The sequence below is a fragment of the Babylonia areolata genome, chromosome 29 (genome assembly GCF_041734735.1).
Source record: "Babylonia areolata isolate BAREFJ2019XMU chromosome 29, ASM4173473v1, whole genome shotgun sequence".
NCBI lineage: Eukaryota > Metazoa > Mollusca > Gastropoda > Neogastropoda > Buccinidae > Babylonia > Babylonia areolata.
Window position 1 is genome coordinate 1,351,112 of NC_134904.1, and position 19,331 is coordinate 1,370,442.

A 19,331-nucleotide genomic window follows, 5' to 3' on the forward strand; every position below is an offset into this window, starting at 1 on the left:
AGAGAAACACAGATGGATTCCGAGTTCCGGAATCTCCTCAGATAACACACATTTATTTTCAGACTGCTACGTCCTTTGAAGCAGGTGACTATGACCTAGAAACAAATGGATTCTGAATTAAAGAATCTCTTCAGACAACACACATTTATTTTCAGACGATTACAGAGAAAGACAGATGGAATCTTTCTTCAGACATTTATTTTCAGACCATTACAAAGAAACACGCGTAGAACCTTTCTGCAGGCAACAGATTTATTTTCAGACCATTACAAAGAAATACAGGTGGAATCTTTTTTCAGACAACACATTTATTTTCAGACAGTAACAAAGAAACGCAAATGAAATCTTTCTCAAAGAACACACACCATTACAAAGAAACAGATTAGATCTTTCTTCAGACAACAGATATTTATTTTCAGACAGCAGGGCTTTGGAGATCTAAGGGGAATGTGTACAAGGTGCACAACATTTCTAGCAACACAAACATGCTTTGTGTTTTCAGCTGACTCATCAATTCAACATGCATTGTCACTACATTACAGATGAGATCTACCAATACATGTTGCAAGTGACGAGGTGGATGTGACAGCCCACTGGTCACAGCATGGATTTTAATACAAGTGTACATTAATATTATGACCAAGCTTGATCCCGAAAATATGCAACCATACAGTGACACGCCCAACGGATTTTAATGAACACACTGTCGATACAAGCGAACACCAAACTGAACACCAGCCACTCACCGAACACAAGATGTACAAGTTTTGAAAAGACACATCTCGCAAAAACGGAGTATGGTTGCCTACATGGCGGGATAAAAACGGTCATACAAGTAAAAGCCCACTCATGTACATACGAGTGAACAAGAGAGTTGCAGCCCACAAACGCAGAAGAAGAAAAGACATACTGCCCTGTGGTACAAGACAAAGCCATGTACACAGATCCGAACATCAACACATGGACACATCAGTCTGACAATGCACATTGTAAAACACCTGACAAATGACCAGTTTAGTTGTGCTGGCTTTGTGTGTGTGTGATTTTGTTTTTCCTTAATGCTTCAATAAATGGTAAAATCCTCGAGTAATGAAAACAAAACACAGTTCACTTTGATAAAGAAGATTGTCCCCAGTCAAAATAATGTGCACTGCAAAAATTGACAGAAAACAGCTGTAGCTTTTTGTGCCTTTATGTACTGCACAAAACTATGCCACAGCTACTGTTTTCTCAGCTTGGGCGGACGTGTATTTTGCAAACAACAGGAATCAGACTCCTGTCAAGAGTCTGCACCAGAGGGTCATGGTATCCTATGTGTGCCAGGAATTAGCTCAGTCACCACCATAGGCGACTTTAGCCGACACCAAGGGGGCATGTTAAAAGGACCGTTTTTCACACTGTAACAAAGCTTGACAGCTGCAGCCAACTCCCCCGCACAATAGGACACTGACCAACTTCCCTCCCCTTGACTGAGTTTGAAGTGAACTCTACTGTTGTTCTGACATTGACCTAATCATGTGACTGAGAGCAGTGAGTCTAAAATATTTGGCACAGGGTAGTGTTTTTCACACACAAACTTGGCAGAGAAAGAGTTAAACACCGTTAATGAGTGAATGGATGCTTTTGTGCCAAAAGGGGAACAAGAGTACAACAGTAAGTCACAGATATGTGTCGACCAATGTGCAGCAGTAAGTCACAGATATGTGTCGACCAATGTGCAGGTGTGTGCTTTTGCTCATGGACATTTCAGCCACAGAAATAATAATCATATACAAATCCAGCAGCACACAACACAATGAGACAGTGATAATGTATAAGCTGAAACACAGAACTGAAAGCTGCTATTTCACAATTTAAAAAGTACCAACCAAACCGGAAACAACAAACTCACATTCTGCCTGAGAGAGACACACACAGAAAGATACAGCTAGAGAAAGAAAGTGTGTATTTTTTTTCCAAAGATTTTGTGGTCAATGAATATGTCCACTGAAATAAGTCACATTGCACACACACACACGCGCACACACACACACACGCACGCACGCACGCACGCACACACATTCAAAGCGTTTGTCCAGGCATAACAGAGACCAAAACAATTCTCTTCAGTACATAATCTTTTTAAAATTATGTTTTCCGTACAAATTCAGACACACTAACTAACTTTTGATTCAAATGAAAACAAGCAGCCCATCGCTATCAATCATAACGTGATGTGGAGCTCTTTCTGAACAGATTGGGCTGAGCTGTGATGAGCATGGACATCCACACTCACAGCCCATCAACACACAGTGACACTGACACACTGACACTCACTCACAGCCCATCAACACAGTGACACTGACACAGTGACACTCACTCACAGCCCATCAACACAGTGACACACTCACAGCCCATCAACACACAGTGACACTGACACAGTGACACTCACTCACAGCCCATCAACACAGTGACACTGACACCGTGACACTGACTCACAGCCCATCAACACAGTGACACTGACACAGTGACACACACTCTAACACATACTCCAAACATGGTCCAGCAAAACCCTTACAGAATATAATGAATGACTCAAGCGCTTGCAGTCACACACACACACACATGCTCACACACAAAGACATGCACACACACACAGAGTCACTGACAACACACTCACATACAAGACGCACACACACACACACAGAAACAAGAACACAGTCTCTTACACAAAAACAGGCACACATACAACACACACACACACACACACGCACACAGAGCACACACTCACATATAGACCACACACACAAAGCACACTCTCACAAAAAGACATGCACACACCCTTGGCCCCCCACCCACTCTTACACAGACATGCACCCCAACCCCCTCCACACACACACACACACACAGAGCAGTTCAGTGAGGGATGTCGATGACCAGATCCTCCTCCTCCTCCTCCCCCGTTCCTCCATTGCCCGTGGGGTCACTGAAACCAACACCTCCAACATCAGATTATTGCCACCACCCCCACCCCACAACATGTAACACAACAACAACAACTCTAACCACACCACCTCAGACAAACTTCTCCAAAACTTGGCTCCTTTTCTAAACGTGGGAGAATCTCAGAATCACTTCCAAGTTTTCACTGATATTCTTGTGACACAAAACTATCTCCAAAGTGCAGCACTGAGTGAGTGAAACCTGGGTCCCTCATGGTGATGTATGTCCCAGTGCATCATTCAACACCTCACCTCACCTACACCCGTCTGGAACACAGGATGCCAACAAGTGCTTTCCAGCCATTATGGTCCTGTGCCAGGCGCTCCAGCTGTCCTCAGGTGTATACTATGCACAACATGTCTACCTCCAGGTCGTGGCGCCTCAATTTTTTTGGCCAGCCTCTTTTCCTTTCACCCTGCAGGTTTCAGGTGACAGCTTGCCTTGTGGCAATGGCTGCAGACTTGGTAAGCGTGTGGTCAGCCGATCCATCCCCCAGCGTCTTTGGAGGATGTCTTCTGCCGTCTGCTGTCTTGTTCGTTCCCACAATTCTTCATTAACGGTTCCTTCTTGCCAGCGAATCCAAAGAATCCTTGTGAGGCAAGTGTTCAAAAATGTCTGGATTTTCTTCAGTGGTTGTCCCAGTCCATCCCCTCCATACAAAGCAGGACAGGTGCTTTGTTCGTACTTCAGACATTCTTTGTTCTATTTCAGCACCCGATTCCTTGCTTGTAATATTCCTGACAAAGTTCAGTTTTTCATTTGTGGATCTTTGGTCATTTGTCTGCACAACAGATTGTGTCTTTTTCTTCTTCTCCTCCTCCCTTCACTCTGTGATGGGGTGATGCACAGAAGAATTGTCCACCGGATTCTCCTCTGTGAATGCCAAGACGACGACTGGATTCCTCCAGGTCTGCTGGTTCTAAAAGCCTGGTTTTATGTGCTGTGTCTTTAGCAACAAGTCCAATCTGACAGAGCCCATCCCTCTCTTTGTTGGTTCACTCCCATAATGTGGCAGACAGCACTGAGGTTACCAGTAGCACAGTACTGGGTCACATGGTTACCAGTAGCACAGTACTGGGTCACATGGTTACCAGTAGCACAGTACCGGGTCACAAGGTTACCAGTAGCACAGTACTGGGTCACAAGGTTACCAGTAGGGTCACATGGTTACCAGTAGCACAGTACTGGGTCACAGGGTTACCAGTAGCACAGTACTGGGTCACAGGGTTACCAGTAGCACAGTACTGGGTCACAGGGTTACCAGCAGCACAGTACTGAGTCACAGTGTTACCAGCAGCACAGTACTGAGTCACAGTGTTACCAGCAGCACAGTACTGGGTCACAGGGTTACCAGTAGCACAGTACTGGGTCACATGGTTACCAGCAGCACAGTACTGGGTCACATCGTTACCAGCAGCACAGTACTGGGTCACATGGTTACCAGTAGCACAGTACTGGGTCACATGGTTACCAGTAGCACAGTACTGGGTCACAAGGTTACCAGTAGCACAGTACTGGGTCACACGGTTACCAGCAGCACAGTACTGGGTCACAGGGTTACCAGCAGCACAGTACTGGGTCACATGGTTACCAACAGCACAGTACTGGGTCACACGGTTACCAGTAGCACAGTACTGGGTCACAGTGTTACCAGCAGCACAGTACTGGGTCACATGGTTACCAGTAGCACAGTACTGGGTCACATGGTTACCAGTAGCACAGTACTGGGTCACATGGTTACCAGTAGCACAGTACTGGGTCACAGGGTTAGCACAGTACTGGGTCACAGGGTTACCAGTAGCACAGTACTGGGTCACTGGTTACCAGTAGCACAGTACTGGGTCACATGGTTACCAGTAGCACAGTACTGGGTCACAGTGTTACCAGCAGCACAGTACTGGGTCACATGGTTACCAGTACCACAGTACTGGGTCACATGGTTACCAGTAGCACAGTACTGGGTCACATGGTTACCAGTAGCACAGTACTGGGTCACATGGTTACCAGTAGCACAGTACTGGGTCACAGGGTTACCAGTAGCACAGTACTGGGTCACAAGGTTACCAGCAGCACAGTACTGGGTCACATGGTTACCAGTAGCACAGTACTGGGTCACAGGGTTACCAGTAGCACAGTACTGGGTCACATCGTTACCAGCAGCACAGTACTGGGTCACATGGTTACCAGTAGCACAGTACTGGGTCACAGGGTTTCACAAGGTTACCAGTAGCACAGTACTGGGTCACAGGGTTACCAGTAACACAGTACTGGGTCACTGGTTACCAGTAGCACAGTACTGGGTCACAGGGTTACCAGTAGCACAGTACTGGGTTACAGGGTTACCAGTAGCACAGTACTGGGTTACAGGGTTACCAGTAGCAGAGGACACTGTCTGGACTGACCATGTGTCAATTATGTATTCCTTGAAATTTTAACATTCTGACCATGACAGTGAGTGTGTGTGTGTGTGTGTGTGTGTGTGTGTGTGTGTGTGTGTGTGTGTGTGAGTGTGTGAGTCATGAGTGTGTATGTGTGTGTATGAGTGCATGTAAGTGTTGGGTATGTGTGTGTATGCATGTAAATACATGTGTGTGTGAGTGTGTGAATGTGTGTCTGTGTGTGTGTGTCTGTTTTCATTTTTGTCTTTTTCTTGACTTGGCATGTGTAAATAAAACAATATTGAACACAAGCATTAAAAAATGAAACAAAACAAATCAAATCAACATAGGAAGCACACACTTTCCTTCTAAACTGCAGTTAACACTTCACACAAATGCATACCGCACCACCACCACAGCTAACATTTTGATTTTGATTGTTAAAGGTTCCCCCCCACCCCACCCCCTTTCTCTTTCTTTCATTTACTAATGGTCTGATGCATCAACACAAAGATCTAACTTCCCCATTGTGCACTGCCACCCTCTCCCACTATCCATATATGCTGACCCCCCAAAAAAATCTTTCCGTTGGGAACAGATAATAACATCAAGTTCTGGAACAACCAATTTTCAAGAACGCACTAAGTTTTCCCTTTTCTGTCCTGGAGAAACCTGTTCACTGTGTCCCTTCCTGAAGATCTGGCGGTGTTGGATTTGTTTGTTTGTTGTTTTGCAGCAAGAGTTTCCTCTCCATCTTAACCAGCTCACTCATTCGCTTATGACACCTAGACAGCTTTTCAACTGAGTTCACTTTCTCTTAACTCTTCCGTAAACGGTTACCAACTTGTGTGCATGCATACAGCGTTCAAACTTTCCCATCCCCTCAAAGGTTAGTCCACCCATGAAAAAAGAACCCCTCTTTGCCTCTTTGTTGTTATTTTTTCTCCTGTAACACGTGAACCATGGCCATAACATAAGGAAAAGTAACTGATTTTTATGTGTTTCTGTAACAAACACTGCTGTTCCAATATGGTAGGTATGTATGCTACAACTCTCTCTGCATTCATACTCACCTGCTCTGTCTTCTACTTATCCACTTTCTTCTTCTTCTTTGCACTGAATAACATTTTTGCAATCCGTCACAAAACATTGAAAATGAAGGAGGAGAAGAAGAAAAAACAACAACAAAGAGACACCTAACAACAGAAATTTGATTAGGAAAAAAAAACAGTACACACAGACAGGTCAAAATAAAAAATGAATGACTTCAGGCAAATATTCACAATGTAATATTTGTAACAGTAAGCAAAAAATTAGCCTTTTATTTTCTAAACAGCAGACAGACATGCTGTTTTTCATCTATGTGGCTTATCATCATGTTTACTAAAGTATCTTAAAAACATTAACACTTTGTACCCCATCAGTACAGCTGCACTGCAGTTTCTGTGGACCAGCTCTACAACAGCTAAGTGCAAAGTGAAAGCCACACTTCCTAAATAAAACATCTTCAAAAACCACGCTCAATCGCCATCAAAACACAGGTGAACCTTCCAGAGGCTAAAGCCAACCAGTCAAAATAACAGAGTGAGAATATAACTGACTGAGAAAGCGAAACTAAAAATGCCCACAGCAGTACGGAAATATCTGCACCCTGTCCAAGGGAAGTAACCAGGTATTACAGACTGTATTGTATTGTATTGTACTGTATTGTATTATATTACTCATTTTGTCACAACAGATTTCTCTGTGTTAGATTCAGGCTGCTTTCCCTAGGGAGAGCGCATCACTACAGTGAGAGTGCCACCATTTTTTTCCATTTTTTTTCTGACTGCAATTTCATTTGTTTTCCTATCAAAGTGAATTTTTTCTACAGATTTTTTTTTTTACCAAGGGACAACCCTTTTGTTGCCATGGGTTCTTTTACATGCACTAAGTGCATGCTGCACAAAGGACCTTGGTTTATCATCTCATCCAAATAATTAGCATCCAGACCACCACTCAAGGTCAAGTGGAGGGGGGATAAAATACCGGAGACTGTGGGATTCGAACCAGTGCGCTCCGATTCTCTCGCTTCCTAGGCAGGACACATCACCACTGCACCAACCAACACTCCACACACAGATAAAAGCAGTACTTGGGGTACAAAGTGTTAATAAACAGATGATGATATTGATGATGATGATGATGATGGCAGGTTCATCGAAAACAAGGACCAATGAATTAAAAAAACAAAAACCGAAAAATAAACACTGATGGGGAATGGTGTGCGCATACATATCTTTCACACGGGTGAGCGAGTTATATAAAGTCAGTGGTATGGGTCTTACTGTACACACATTTGCTGATACCTGGCATGGTTGGAGTTGTCGTTGCTGAAGATGTCCATGGGCAGGCTGGCCGTGGCCTTCTCAATGCCGAACACGTTCTGCTTGGCGTCCAGGTGGCGCTCCAGCTCCTCCCGCGTCATCTGGCCGGGGATGGCGGAGGAGGTAGGCAGGATCAGGGAGGAGGAGGAGGGCTCTGTCGCATCCGCCGCCGCTTTGGGGGCACCTGCCACACAGGGGGAGGGGAGGTCAGGCTGTTTCCTGTTGCTGCTGTTTGTATGGTATTGTTGTTGTGTTGCTGCTGTTTGTATGGTATTGTTGTGTTGCTGCTGTTTGTATGGTGCTGCTGTTTGTATGGTATTGTTGTTGTGTTGCTGCTGTTTGTATGGTGCTGCTGTTTGTATGGTGCTGCTGTTTGTATGGTATTGTTGTTGTGTTGTTGCTGTTTGTATGGTGCTGCTGTTTGTATGGTATTGTTGTTGTGTTGCTGCTGTTTGTGTGGTGCTGCTGTTTGTATGGTGCTGCTGTTTGTATGGTATTGTTGTTGTGTTGCTGCTGTTTGTATGGTGCTGCTGTTTGTATGGTATTGTTGTTGTGTTGCTGCTGTTTGTGTGGTGCTGCTGTTTGTATGGTGCTGCTGTTGCTGCTGTTTGTATGGTATTGTTGTTGTGTTGCTGCTGTTTGTATGGTATTGTTGTTGTGTTGCTGCTGTTTGTATGGTGCTGCTGTTTCCTGTTGCTGCTGTTTGTATGGTATTGTTGTTGTGTTGCTGCTGTTTGTATGGTGCTGCTGTTTGTATGGTGCTGCTGTTTGTATGGTATTGTTGTTGTGTTGCTGCTGTTTGTATGGTGCTGCTGTTTGTATGGTGCTGCTGTTTGTATGGTATTGTTGTTGTGTTGCTGCTGTTTGTATGGTGCTGCTGTTTGTATGGTATTGTTATTGTGTTGCTGCTGTTTGTATGGTGCTGCTGTTTGTATGGTATTGTTGTTGTGTTGCTGCTGTTTGTATGGTGCTGCTGTTTGTATGGTATTGTTGTTGTGTTGCTGCTGTTTGTATGGTGCTGCTGTTTGTATGGTATTGTTGTTGTGTTGCTGCTGTTTGTGTGGTGCTGCTGTTTGTATGGTGCTGCTGTTTGTATGGTATTGTTGTTGTGTTGCTGCTGTTTGTATGGTATTGTTGTTGTGTTGCTGCTGTTTGTATGGTGCTGCTGTTTGTATGGTATTGTTGTTGTGTTGCTGCTGTTTGTATGGTATTGTTGTTGTGTTGCTGCTGTTTGTATGGTGCTGCTGTTTGTATGGTATTGTTATTGTGTTGCTGCTGTTTTGTATGGTATTGTTATTGTGTTGCTGCTGTTTGTATGGTGCTGCTGTTTGTATGGTGCTGCTGTTTGTATGGTGCTGCTGTTTGTATGGTATTGTTATTGTGTTGCTGCTGTTTGTATGGTGCTGCTGTTTGTATGGTGCTGCTGTTTGTATGGTATTGTTATTGTGTTACTGCTGTTTGTATGGTGCTGCTGTTTGTATGGTATTGTTATTGTGTTACTGCTGTTTGTATGGTGCTGCTGTTTGTATGGTGCTGTTTGTATGGTTGTTTTGTGTTGTATTGTGTTGAGTTGTATTGTGTTGCACTCCACTGTACTGAATTTTACTAAAACCCTCTTGGCTGAGACAGCAGGGATGTAACTTGGGCAAGACACTCTCCACAATGAATTGTCAAATTCTAGCCCAGATATTTGGGACAGCAGTTGCCTCCTCTGCTGTTCTGATGGTCATAGTCGGATACGACTGACTGTCACACATATTGTATTGTATTGTACTGTACTGTACTGTACTGTACTGTATTGCATTGTATTGCATTGTTACTCTTCTTGTCACAATAGGTTTCTCTGTGTGAAACTCTGCTGCTCTCCCAAGGGAGCAGTGACATTTCTTTCTTTTTTTCTTTTCTTTTTTTTCTGCTTGCTGGTGCATTTGTTTTCCTATCCAAGTTAATTTTCCTACATAATTTTGCAAAGGGCAACCCTTTTGTCAACACAGAATCATGGCAAAACACATAGTCACAGCTAAACACGGAGTCACCACAAACACAGAATCATGGCAAACACGGAACCACAACAAAACACACGGAGTCACCACAAACGCAGAATCACGACAAACCCATCTAGATACTAACCCTTTGACTGCTGGTGACTATGTAACACTCATTGCTGACAGACCTGGCCAAACTTGATTTATCTACTGAGATAATAAAGCTATTCTGATTCTGATGCCCGACTGAGATAGGAGTGAAGTGACGGGTCAAGGATATCAAGAATTCATCCTCTTGGGACTGCATTACATTTTGTCCAGCAAAATCAATAACATCGCTTAAAAGAAATGACACTTCAGAAACATGCCACCCTGTTTTCACTTGACAAGGTTCAGCAGTGAAGGGGTGAACAGAGAGGAGACAGGGAGGGAGAGGGGGGTGTCACTAACTGGCTTTGACAGGGAGAGGGGGGGTGTCACTCACTGGCTTTGACAGGGAGAGTGGGGGAGTGTCATTCACTGGCTTTGACAGGGAGAGGGGTGTGTCACTCACTGGCTTTGACAGGGAGAGTGGGGGAGTGTCACTCACTAGCTTTGACAGGGAGAGGAGGGGTGTCACTCACTGGCTTTGACAGGGAGAGGGGGGGTGTCACTCACTGGCTTTGACAGGGAGAGGGGGGATGTGTCACTCACTGGCTTTGACAGGGAGAGTGTCACTCACTGGCTTTGACAGGGAGAGGGGTGTGTGTCACTCACTGGCTTTGACAGGGAGAGGAGGGGTGTGTCACTCACTGGCTTTGACAGGGAGAGGGGGGGTGTCACTCACTGGCTTTGACAGGGAGAGGAGGGGTGTGTCACTTACTGGCTTTGACAGGGAGAGGGGTGTGTCACTCACTGGCTTTGACAGGGAGAGGAGGGGTGTGTCACTCACTGGCTTTGACAGGGAGAGGGGTGTGTGTCACTTACTGGCTTTGACAGGGAGAGGAGGGGTGTGTCACTCACTGGCTTTGACAGGGAGAGGAGGGGTGTGTCACTTACTGGCTTTGACAGGGAGAGGAGGGGTGTGTCACTCACTGGCTTTGACAGGGAGAGGGGTGTGTCACTTACTGGCTTTGACAGGGAGAGTGTCACTCACTGGCTTTGACAGGGAGAGTGTCACTCACTGCCTTTGACAGGGAGAGTGTCATTCACTGGCTCTGACAGGGAGAGGGGTGTGTGTCACTCACTGGCTTTGACAGGGAGAGGAGGGGTGTGTCACTCACTGGCTTTGACAGGGAGAGGGGTGTGTGTCACTTACTGGCTTTGACAGGGAGAGGAGGGGTGTGTCACTCACTGGCTTTGACAGGGAGAGGAGGGGTGTGTCACTCACTGGCTTTGACAGGGAGAGGGGTGTGTCACTTACTGGCTTTGACAGGGAGAGGGGGGTGTGTCACTCACTGGCTTTGACAGGGAGAGGGGTGTGTCACTCACTGGCTTTGACAGGGAGAGGGGGGTGTCACTCACTGGCTTTGACAGGGAGAGGGGGGTGTCACTTACTGGCTTTGACAGGGAGAGGGGGGTGTCACTAACTGGCTTTGACAGGGAGAGGGGTGTGTCACTCACTGGCTTTGACAGGGAGGGGTAGGGGGGTGTAAGTCACTGGCTTTGACAGGGAGAGGGGTGTGTGTCACTCACTGGCTTTGGTTTTTTTGGCGGATGTCTTGGCTCTCTTCTTGCCACTCTCCTGGCTGCCACTGGCCGCTGCCTGCCATCACACAGCACACTGTCGTCACTTCATTTCCTGCTTTCCCCCTCAACATGTTGATAATCAATTTTTTTGTATATTTTTTTAAATGTTTTCCAAAAACACTTTTGTTTTATTATGTCTAACTGCAGTTTAACATGATTCTTGTAAAATACACAGACAGACGCACAGCTGCCCCTACATAACAAGACACACGATCTTTCTCTCTCTTAGAGTAGAAGTAAAGTTGCTAGAATCTTAAAAACACACATTGTCAATTTTTTTCCTATTACATCATGCTGAATAATAGAGTATGGCTGCCTACATGGCTGGGTAAATAAACAAAACAGCCATACATGTAAAATGTTACATGTCTGTCTGAGTGTGTATGTGTGTGTGCCTGAAATCTGATTGAATGATACAGGAAACGACCCCCCCAGCCCCTAGCCCCCCCACACACCCTCTACCCTCTTCCCACATAACCCCACCCACCCACCCACACACTCCCCCCCCTGCTCCCCACATAACCCGCACACACACATACACCCCTCCCTCAACACACCCATACAGACCTGTGCCAGTATAAAGGAAGCAATGTTGGTGGGGGAGGCCAACTGTGAGGCCCCTTCCCCCACCGTCACCCCACTGCTGTGTGCTGCCCCTCCTGCCGGTCCACTCACCCGCTTCCTGCCACATCATCATCGTCGTCATCATCATTGTCATCACAATCATTATTATCATCGTCATCATTACAATCATCATCATCGTCGTTGTCATCATCATCATCATAACAATCATCATCATCATCACAATCATCATCATCTTCGTCATCATCTTCATTGTCATCATCACCTTCCTGTCGCATCATCATCACCACCTTCCTGTCACATCACTGTCGTGATCATCATCATCACATTCCTGTCACATTATCATCATCATCATCACCACCTTCCTGTCACATCACTGTCGTGATCATCATCATCACATTCCTGTCACATCGCTGTCGTGATCATCATCATCACATTCCTGTCACATTATCATCATCATCATCACCTCCCTGTCACATTATCATCATCATCATCACCTTCCTGTCACATCATCACCAGTCGCACAGGGATTCACTATTCAGCCAGACTACAGAAGGACTGACCGTTTAGCCAGACTACAAGGGGACTGACCGTTTAGCCAGACTACTGACCGTTTAGCCAGACTACAGAAGGACTGACTGTTTAGCCAGACTACAGGGGGACTGACCCTTTAGCTAGGGGACTGTTTAGCCAGACTACAGGGGGACTGACCCTTTAGCTAGGGGACTGTTTAGCCAGACTACAGGGGGACTGACCCTTTAGCTAGGGGACTGTTTCGCCAGACTATAGGGGGACTGACTGTTTACGTAGGGGACTGTTTAGCCAGACTACAGGGGGACTGCCCCTTTAGCTAGGGGACTGTTTAGCCAGACTGCAGGGGGACTGCCCCTTTAGCAAGGGACTGTTTAGCCAGACTATAGGGGGACAGACCCTTTAGCTAGGGGACTGTTTAGCCAGACTACAGGGGGACAGACCCTTTAGCTAGGGGACTGTTTAGCCAGACTACAGGGGGACTGCCCCTTTAGCTAGGGGACTGTTTAGCCAGACTATAGGGGGACTGACCCTTTAGCTAGGGGACTGTTTAGCCAGTTTCAGTTTCAGTTTCAGTAGCTCAAGGAGGCGTCACTGCGTTCGGACAAACCATACACGCTACACCACATCTGCCAAGCAGATGCCTGACCAGCAGCGTAACCCAACGCGCTTAGTCAGGCCTTGAAAAAAAAATAAATAAATAAAAATAAAAATAAAAAAAAAACAAAAAAAAAACGGGGGTATAAATAATAGATAAGCTTACATAAATAAATAAATAAATAAATAAATGAATAATAATTATAATATAGAAAAAGGTAGTAGTAATAATAATAGTAGTACTAATAAAATGATAATAATTAAAAATAAATAAATAAATAAATAAGACAACAATGGTGATAAATAAGGCCAGACTACGGGGGGACTGACCATTTAGCTAGGGGACTGTTTAGCCAGACTACAGGGGGACTGACCCTTTAGCTAGGGGACTGTTTAGCCAGACTACAGGGGGACTGACCGTTTAGCCAGACTACAGAAGGACTGACCGTTTAGCCAGACTACTGACCGTTTAGCCAGACCACAGGGGGACTGACCGTTTAGCCAGACTACAGGGGGACTGACCGTTTAGCTAGGGGACTGTTTAGCCAGACTATAGGGGGACTGACTGTTTACGTAGGGGACTGTTTAGCCAGACTACAGGGGGACTGACTGTTTACGTAGGGGACTGTTTAGCCAGACTACAGGGGGACTGACCCTTTAGCAAGGGGACTGTTTAGCCAGACTATAGGGGGACTGACTGTTTACGTAGGGGACTGTTTAGCCAGACTACAGGGGGACTGACCCTTTAGCTAGGGGACTGTTTCGCCAGACTATAGGGGGACTGACTGTTTATGTAGGGGACTGTTTAGCCAGACTATAGGGGGACAGACCGTTTAGCTAGGGGACTGTTTAGCCAGACTATAGGGGGACAGACCCTTTAGCTAGGGGACTGTTTAGCCAGACTATAGGGGGACAGACCTTTTAGCTAGGGGACTGTTTAGCCAGACTATAGGGGGACAGACCCTTTAGCTAGGGGACTGTTTAGCCAGACTACAGGGGGACTGCCCCTTTAGCTAGGGGACTGTTTAGCCAGACTATAGGGGGACTGACCCTTTAGCTAGGGGACTGTTTAGCCAGACTATAGGGGGACTGACTGTTTATGTAGGGGACTGTTTAGCCAGACTATAGGGGGACAGACCTTTTAGCTAGGGGACTGTTTAGCCAGACTACAGGGGGACAGACCCTTTAGCTAGGGGACTGTTTAGCCAGACTATAGGGGGACTGACCTTTTAGCTAGGGGACTGTTTAGCCAGACTACAGGGGGACAGACCCTTTAGCTAGGGGACTGTTTAGCCAGACTACAGGGGGACAGACCCTTTAGCTAGGGGACTGTTTAGCCAGACTATAGGGGGACTGCCCCTTTAGCTAGGGGACTGTTTAGCCAGACTACAGGGGGACAGACCCTTTAGCTAGGGGACTGTTTAGCCAGACTATAGGGGGACAGACCTTTTAGCTAGGGGACTGTTTAGCCAGACTACAGGGGGACAGACCCTTTAGCTAGGGGACTGTTTAGTCAGACTACAGGGGGACAGACCCTTTAGCTAGGGGACTGTTTAGCCAGACTACAGGGGGACAGACCCTTTAGCTAGGGGACTGTTTAGCCAGACTATAGGGGGACAGACCCTTTAGCTAGGGGACTGTTTAGCCAGACTACAGGGGGACTGCCCCTTTAGCTAGGGGACTGTTTAGCCAGACTACAGGGGGACTAACCGTTTAGCCGGCACGCCATCTCTGTGGTGAGTCTCCCCATCAGTGTCACTGGAGGCTGTGGCGTCAGAGTCACCAGACGAGTCATCAACCTTCTCGTACTGCAGCAGTCTGTCCAGCAGAAAACTGCACACCACACACACACAGTCCTTCACTGTAGTTTCGGTGTACAAGTGGAACTGACAAACACAAGACAGTTTCTTTTGTTTTTTTCACTAAAGTTGCTTGCAACAGTGCAAGTGAATGGAGTATACATTTTTTGACTCGCTTGTGTAAACAAAGTGAGTCTATGTTTTAACCCGGTGTTCGGTTGTCTCTGTGTGTGTGTGTGTGTGTGTGAATCATACCCAGATTCAAACACTCGACTATTGGCCGCCGTTCTTTCTCTGTTTCTGGACCTTGCGATTGGAATGAACTTCCTTTTTCGCTTCGTCAAGTCTCCACACTCAGCTCTTTCAAGTCTGGCCTTAAAACCCACCTCTTCCCAAAATAGCCTCCCTTGCCTGCCCTTCCTTGTCTTTAGTTTCTACAGTATTAGAGTTATGCATGCGTGTGAATGACTGGTGCGAAAGCGCTTTGATTTGTCTCTGCACAAGATCCAGCGCTATATAAATACCATTATTATTATTATTATTATGTGTCTGTGTGTCTGTGGTAAACTTTAACATTGACATTTTCTCTGCAAATACTTTGTCAGTTGACACCAAATTAAGCTAAAAAAATAGGAAAAATTCAGTTCTTTCCAGTCATCTTGTTTAAAACAATATTGCACCTCTGGGATGGACTCAAAACAAAAAAAATGAAGCCTAATTATATGCAAACTGCATTTACTGTTATATTTATATTTTTTGTATTCTCTAAACTTGGCACTTTGATCTGATATTCTGACCCAACAACAAGAGCAGTCATTCTTATCATTTTTTGTTCAAACAGGAACTTCTTTTGCTAAGCATGAAAGTTTTATTTATTTTGCAAACGTTTTGGTGCAAATAGTAAAAAAGGGAAAGTACTCTGTAGTTAATGCTAGAGGACCTAATTTGCTTGAAACTGATCTTTCTCATCTTAAAAAGCTTGGATTTTTTTTTAAAGTGTATCACAAGTGAGTCTTGAAGGCCTTGCCTCTCTTGTCTTTTTTTCTTTTTCTTTTTTTTCATGTGCTTTTTTTTTGGGGGGGAGGGGGCTGGGGGGGGACTGAAAAAAAAAAGAAACAAAACAACCAAACAGAAGAGAGAGAGATGAAGAGGGAGAGAGAGACAGAGACAGGGAGACACAGAGAGACAACAGAGAGAGACAGAGACAGAGAGAGAAAGAGTGACAGAGAGAGGCTAAACGTAAACTGGCTTTTGTTAAATTCAAATTCAGTTCTCAATAAACCCCTTCATGATAACTCTGTTGAATACAATAGGACAAAAATCCACAGGAAAAATAACAATCATTATCTTTGGGTTTACAATACTGTATACAAGTCTCAGTCTTAGATCAGGAAATAGCTGTCACTTGAAATGTATGGCAAAGGTGCAACAACACATGAGGAGGAACATTATCATATCGTTAATATACATTATCATTTATGATTGTGTCCCTGACGAAGACAACAGTCAATTCACCTTCTGTCTCTGGCCACCTTCAGCAGCTTTCTTTGGGCTTTGCGCAACTCTTCCAGAAAACACTCCTGTTCCTGTGTTCAACAAAAACAGCCAGTAACTAAATGAGCGTTATATTAATGATTACAAGTAAAATGCACACATCTCACACCCTGTAACCAGCAAATAATAAAACATATCACATAATTTGTCTGAATTCAAAATGCACATTCTTCTTCTTCTTCTTCTGCGTTCACTCGTATGCACACGAGTGGGCTTTTACGTGTATGACCGTTTTTACCCCGCCATGTAGGCAGCCATACTCCATTTTTGGGGGTGTGCATGGACACAACAGATAGACAGATGGATGATAGTTTATATGTATGTGTTATATATATACTTCTTCTTCCGTGAGCTGCAACTCCCATGTTCACTCCTATGTACATGAGTGGGCCTTTATGTGTATGACCATTTTTACCCCGCCATGTTGGCAGCCATACTCCGATTTCGGGGGTGTGCTTACTGGGTTTGTTCTTGTTTCCATAACCCACCGAACAGTGACATGGATTACAGGATCTTTAACGTGCGTATTTGATCTTCTGCTTGCATATACACACGAAGGGGGTTCAGGCACTAAGCAGGTCTGCACATATGTTGACCTGGGAGATCGTAAAAATCTCCACCCTTTACCCACCAGGCGCCGTCACCGTGATTCGAACCCGGGACCCTCATATTGACAGTCCAACGCTTTAACCACTCGGCTATTGCGCCCGTCTAAAATGCATATTAATAACTCACAGCATGTAACCAGCCAACCTTAACCCCTTGAGTGCACCCAGACAAAAATGTTTGTCCCATTCCAATTCCGGCGCACAAACAATTGCCCCAGGATGGAAATTTCCATCCGCATCATTGTAGGAATTTTCCTATTATAATATATATAATATATGCAGATAATTCACATCACTTTAACTAGCCAACCATAAAAATTAAAACATACATATTTCATCTGCATTTGTATTTGTATTTCTTTTTATCACAACAGATTCTCTGTGTGAAATTCGGGTTGCTCTCCCCAGGGAGAGCACGTCGCTACACTACAGCGCCACCCATTTTTTGGTATTTTTTCCTGCGTGCAGTTTTATTTGTTTTTCCTATCAAAGTGAATTTTTCCTCAGAATTTTGCCAGGAACAACCCTTTTGTTGCTGTAGGTTCTTTCACATACGCTAAGTGCATGCTGCACACAGGACCTCGGTTTATCATCTCGTTCAAATGACTAGTGTCCAGACCACCACTCAAGGTTTAGTGGAGGGGGAGAAAATATTGGCAGCTGAGCCGTAATTCAAACCAGTGCGCTCACATTTTCTCACTTCCTGGCGGATGTATTACCTCTAGGCCATCACTCCACTTATATATATATAATTATGTCATATAATAATGTCACTCAGCCAAGCAGTAATAAAACAAACATATCACACAATAATATGCCAATGATTAAAATGTAGGTTAATAACTCACATCACTTAACCAGCCAACAATAAAAACGTGTTACATAACAATATGTCTGATTAAGATATATGATCAAAAACTCACATCACCTAACCAGTTAACAATAAAAACATATTACATAACAATTACAATGTGTCTATAATTACAATGAATGCAAGTAGCTCACAACACTTTATAAGCCAACAATGAAATATCTATAGTAATATACACACCACATAAGTGTATGCAAATAACATGAATGACATATCACAACTGTACACAATACAGTTTATATGACTTCTCTCTAAATGGATTAAAAACAGACAGACACACACTAAACAGGAAACTCACATATACAAGCAGCTTCAATCTCTTCTTCAGAGCTTTGTATTTTTGCTTGTAGTCAACATCTGTATCAACGTAAGCATCTGCACATGTGAGACAGATGGATCATTAGATCATCAGGTTTCAATATTTTGCAACATGCCAACCAAAAAAAAAAAGAAAAAAAAAAGAAATCATTATACAGACTAAATCACTGTGCAAGTAAACACTAAGATTCACTATATAAAAGAATAACAAAGGCAGCAAAAGCATTTCATATGTCATTATGTGAAACACTATAAACTTTGTCAGTTTGTGACAACCAGAACTTTTTATCCATAATAAAACAGTGCATCAACCATAACAGCTAGCTGGTAAGTCAAGACAGTATTATACTAATGAAATACTTTCAAAGTATGGTAGTTGAGAAAAAACAAGTGCTGGTGAGCAACAAAATATACATGTGAAATAAAAGTATTATTTCTAAAAACTTTATTATATTGAGTTACAATCATTTGTGTCAAAAATGGAAAATGATATAATCAACTTTTTAAAAACTCTAATTTGCAAAAAATAATGTGTAATTGTGTTCATGCATACATGTGCATACTCTCAATGTGTGTGTGTGTGTGTGTGTGTGTGTGTGTGTGTGTGACTGACTGGTTTAGGACCACTCAACACATGAAATCAAGGTTCCATTATCGATGGACGACCAAGGACATAAACATTCGAGCAGTTTGGTTGCACTGCTGCTTGCTAGTGACAATGGTGACTCGAAGTAGCTCTGTATCTCATACGATGAACGACTGAAGCATATCTAATTAACTGCAAAAACCTCAAGTTCCTAAAGAAGCGGTATCGAAATTTTAGTCTTCCGTAACCAAGTCAAATGCATGGCTGCAGAAAAGCGAACAATCTAAACGACAATTAACAGGAAATTATAGCATAACATTTTTGCGTTTTACCTGGTACAGGCATCATTCTGCAAGGTTACCAAGAAAAAGAACGCCCAAGACGACGATTGAAAATGAATTATTCTCAAGACCGGAAATGATGATATATTTGTCTCCTCCTCTTGG

At 44.3% G+C, this 19,331-nt stretch overlaps 1 protein-coding gene across 4 annotated transcripts; it reads right to left on the reverse strand.

Annotated features, from left to right (window-relative positions):
• Positions 1 to 245: 245 nt before the first annotated feature.
• On the reverse strand, positions 246 to 19,308 carry LOC143302271 (uncharacterized). 4 transcript variants are annotated; one of them, XM_076616868.1, is made up of 9 exons: positions 19,218 to 19,308; positions 18,280 to 18,356; positions 16,464 to 16,534; positions 14,860 to 14,982; positions 12,007 to 12,121; positions 11,386 to 11,455; positions 7,709 to 7,910; positions 6,434 to 6,476; positions 246 to 2,965 (listed from the first exon to the last, which is right to left on the reverse strand). In XM_076616868.1, exons 1-8 carry the CDS (start codon positions 19,231 to 19,233, stop codon positions 6,446 to 6,448), a joined length of 705 nt encoding a protein of 234 aa, XP_076472983.1. In that variant the 5' UTR covers positions 19,234 to 19,308; the 3' UTR covers positions 246 to 2,965; positions 6,434 to 6,445. The 4 variants fall into 4 exon arrangements, with proteins under 4 accessions (XP_076472983.1, XP_076472982.1, XP_076472981.1 ...); XM_076616867.1 differs by having other exon boundaries at positions 7,697 to 7,910; XM_076616866.1 differs by lacking the exon at positions 6,434 to 6,476.
• Positions 19,309 to 19,331: the final 23 nt, after the last annotated feature.

Excerpts from the sequence above, each read along its gene's own strand:
- LOC143302271 (XM_076616865.1), bottom strand. Across the intron at positions 14,983-16,463 it reads AAGGTGGCCAGAGACAGAAG|TTTTCTGCTGGACAGACTGC; the intron begins GTGAATTGACTG and ends TGTGGTGTGCAG. Across the intron at positions 2,966-7,696 it reads CATGCCAGGTATCAGCAAAT|TGACCCCACGGGCAATGGAG; the intron begins GTGTGTACAGTA and ends TGTTGGTTTCAG.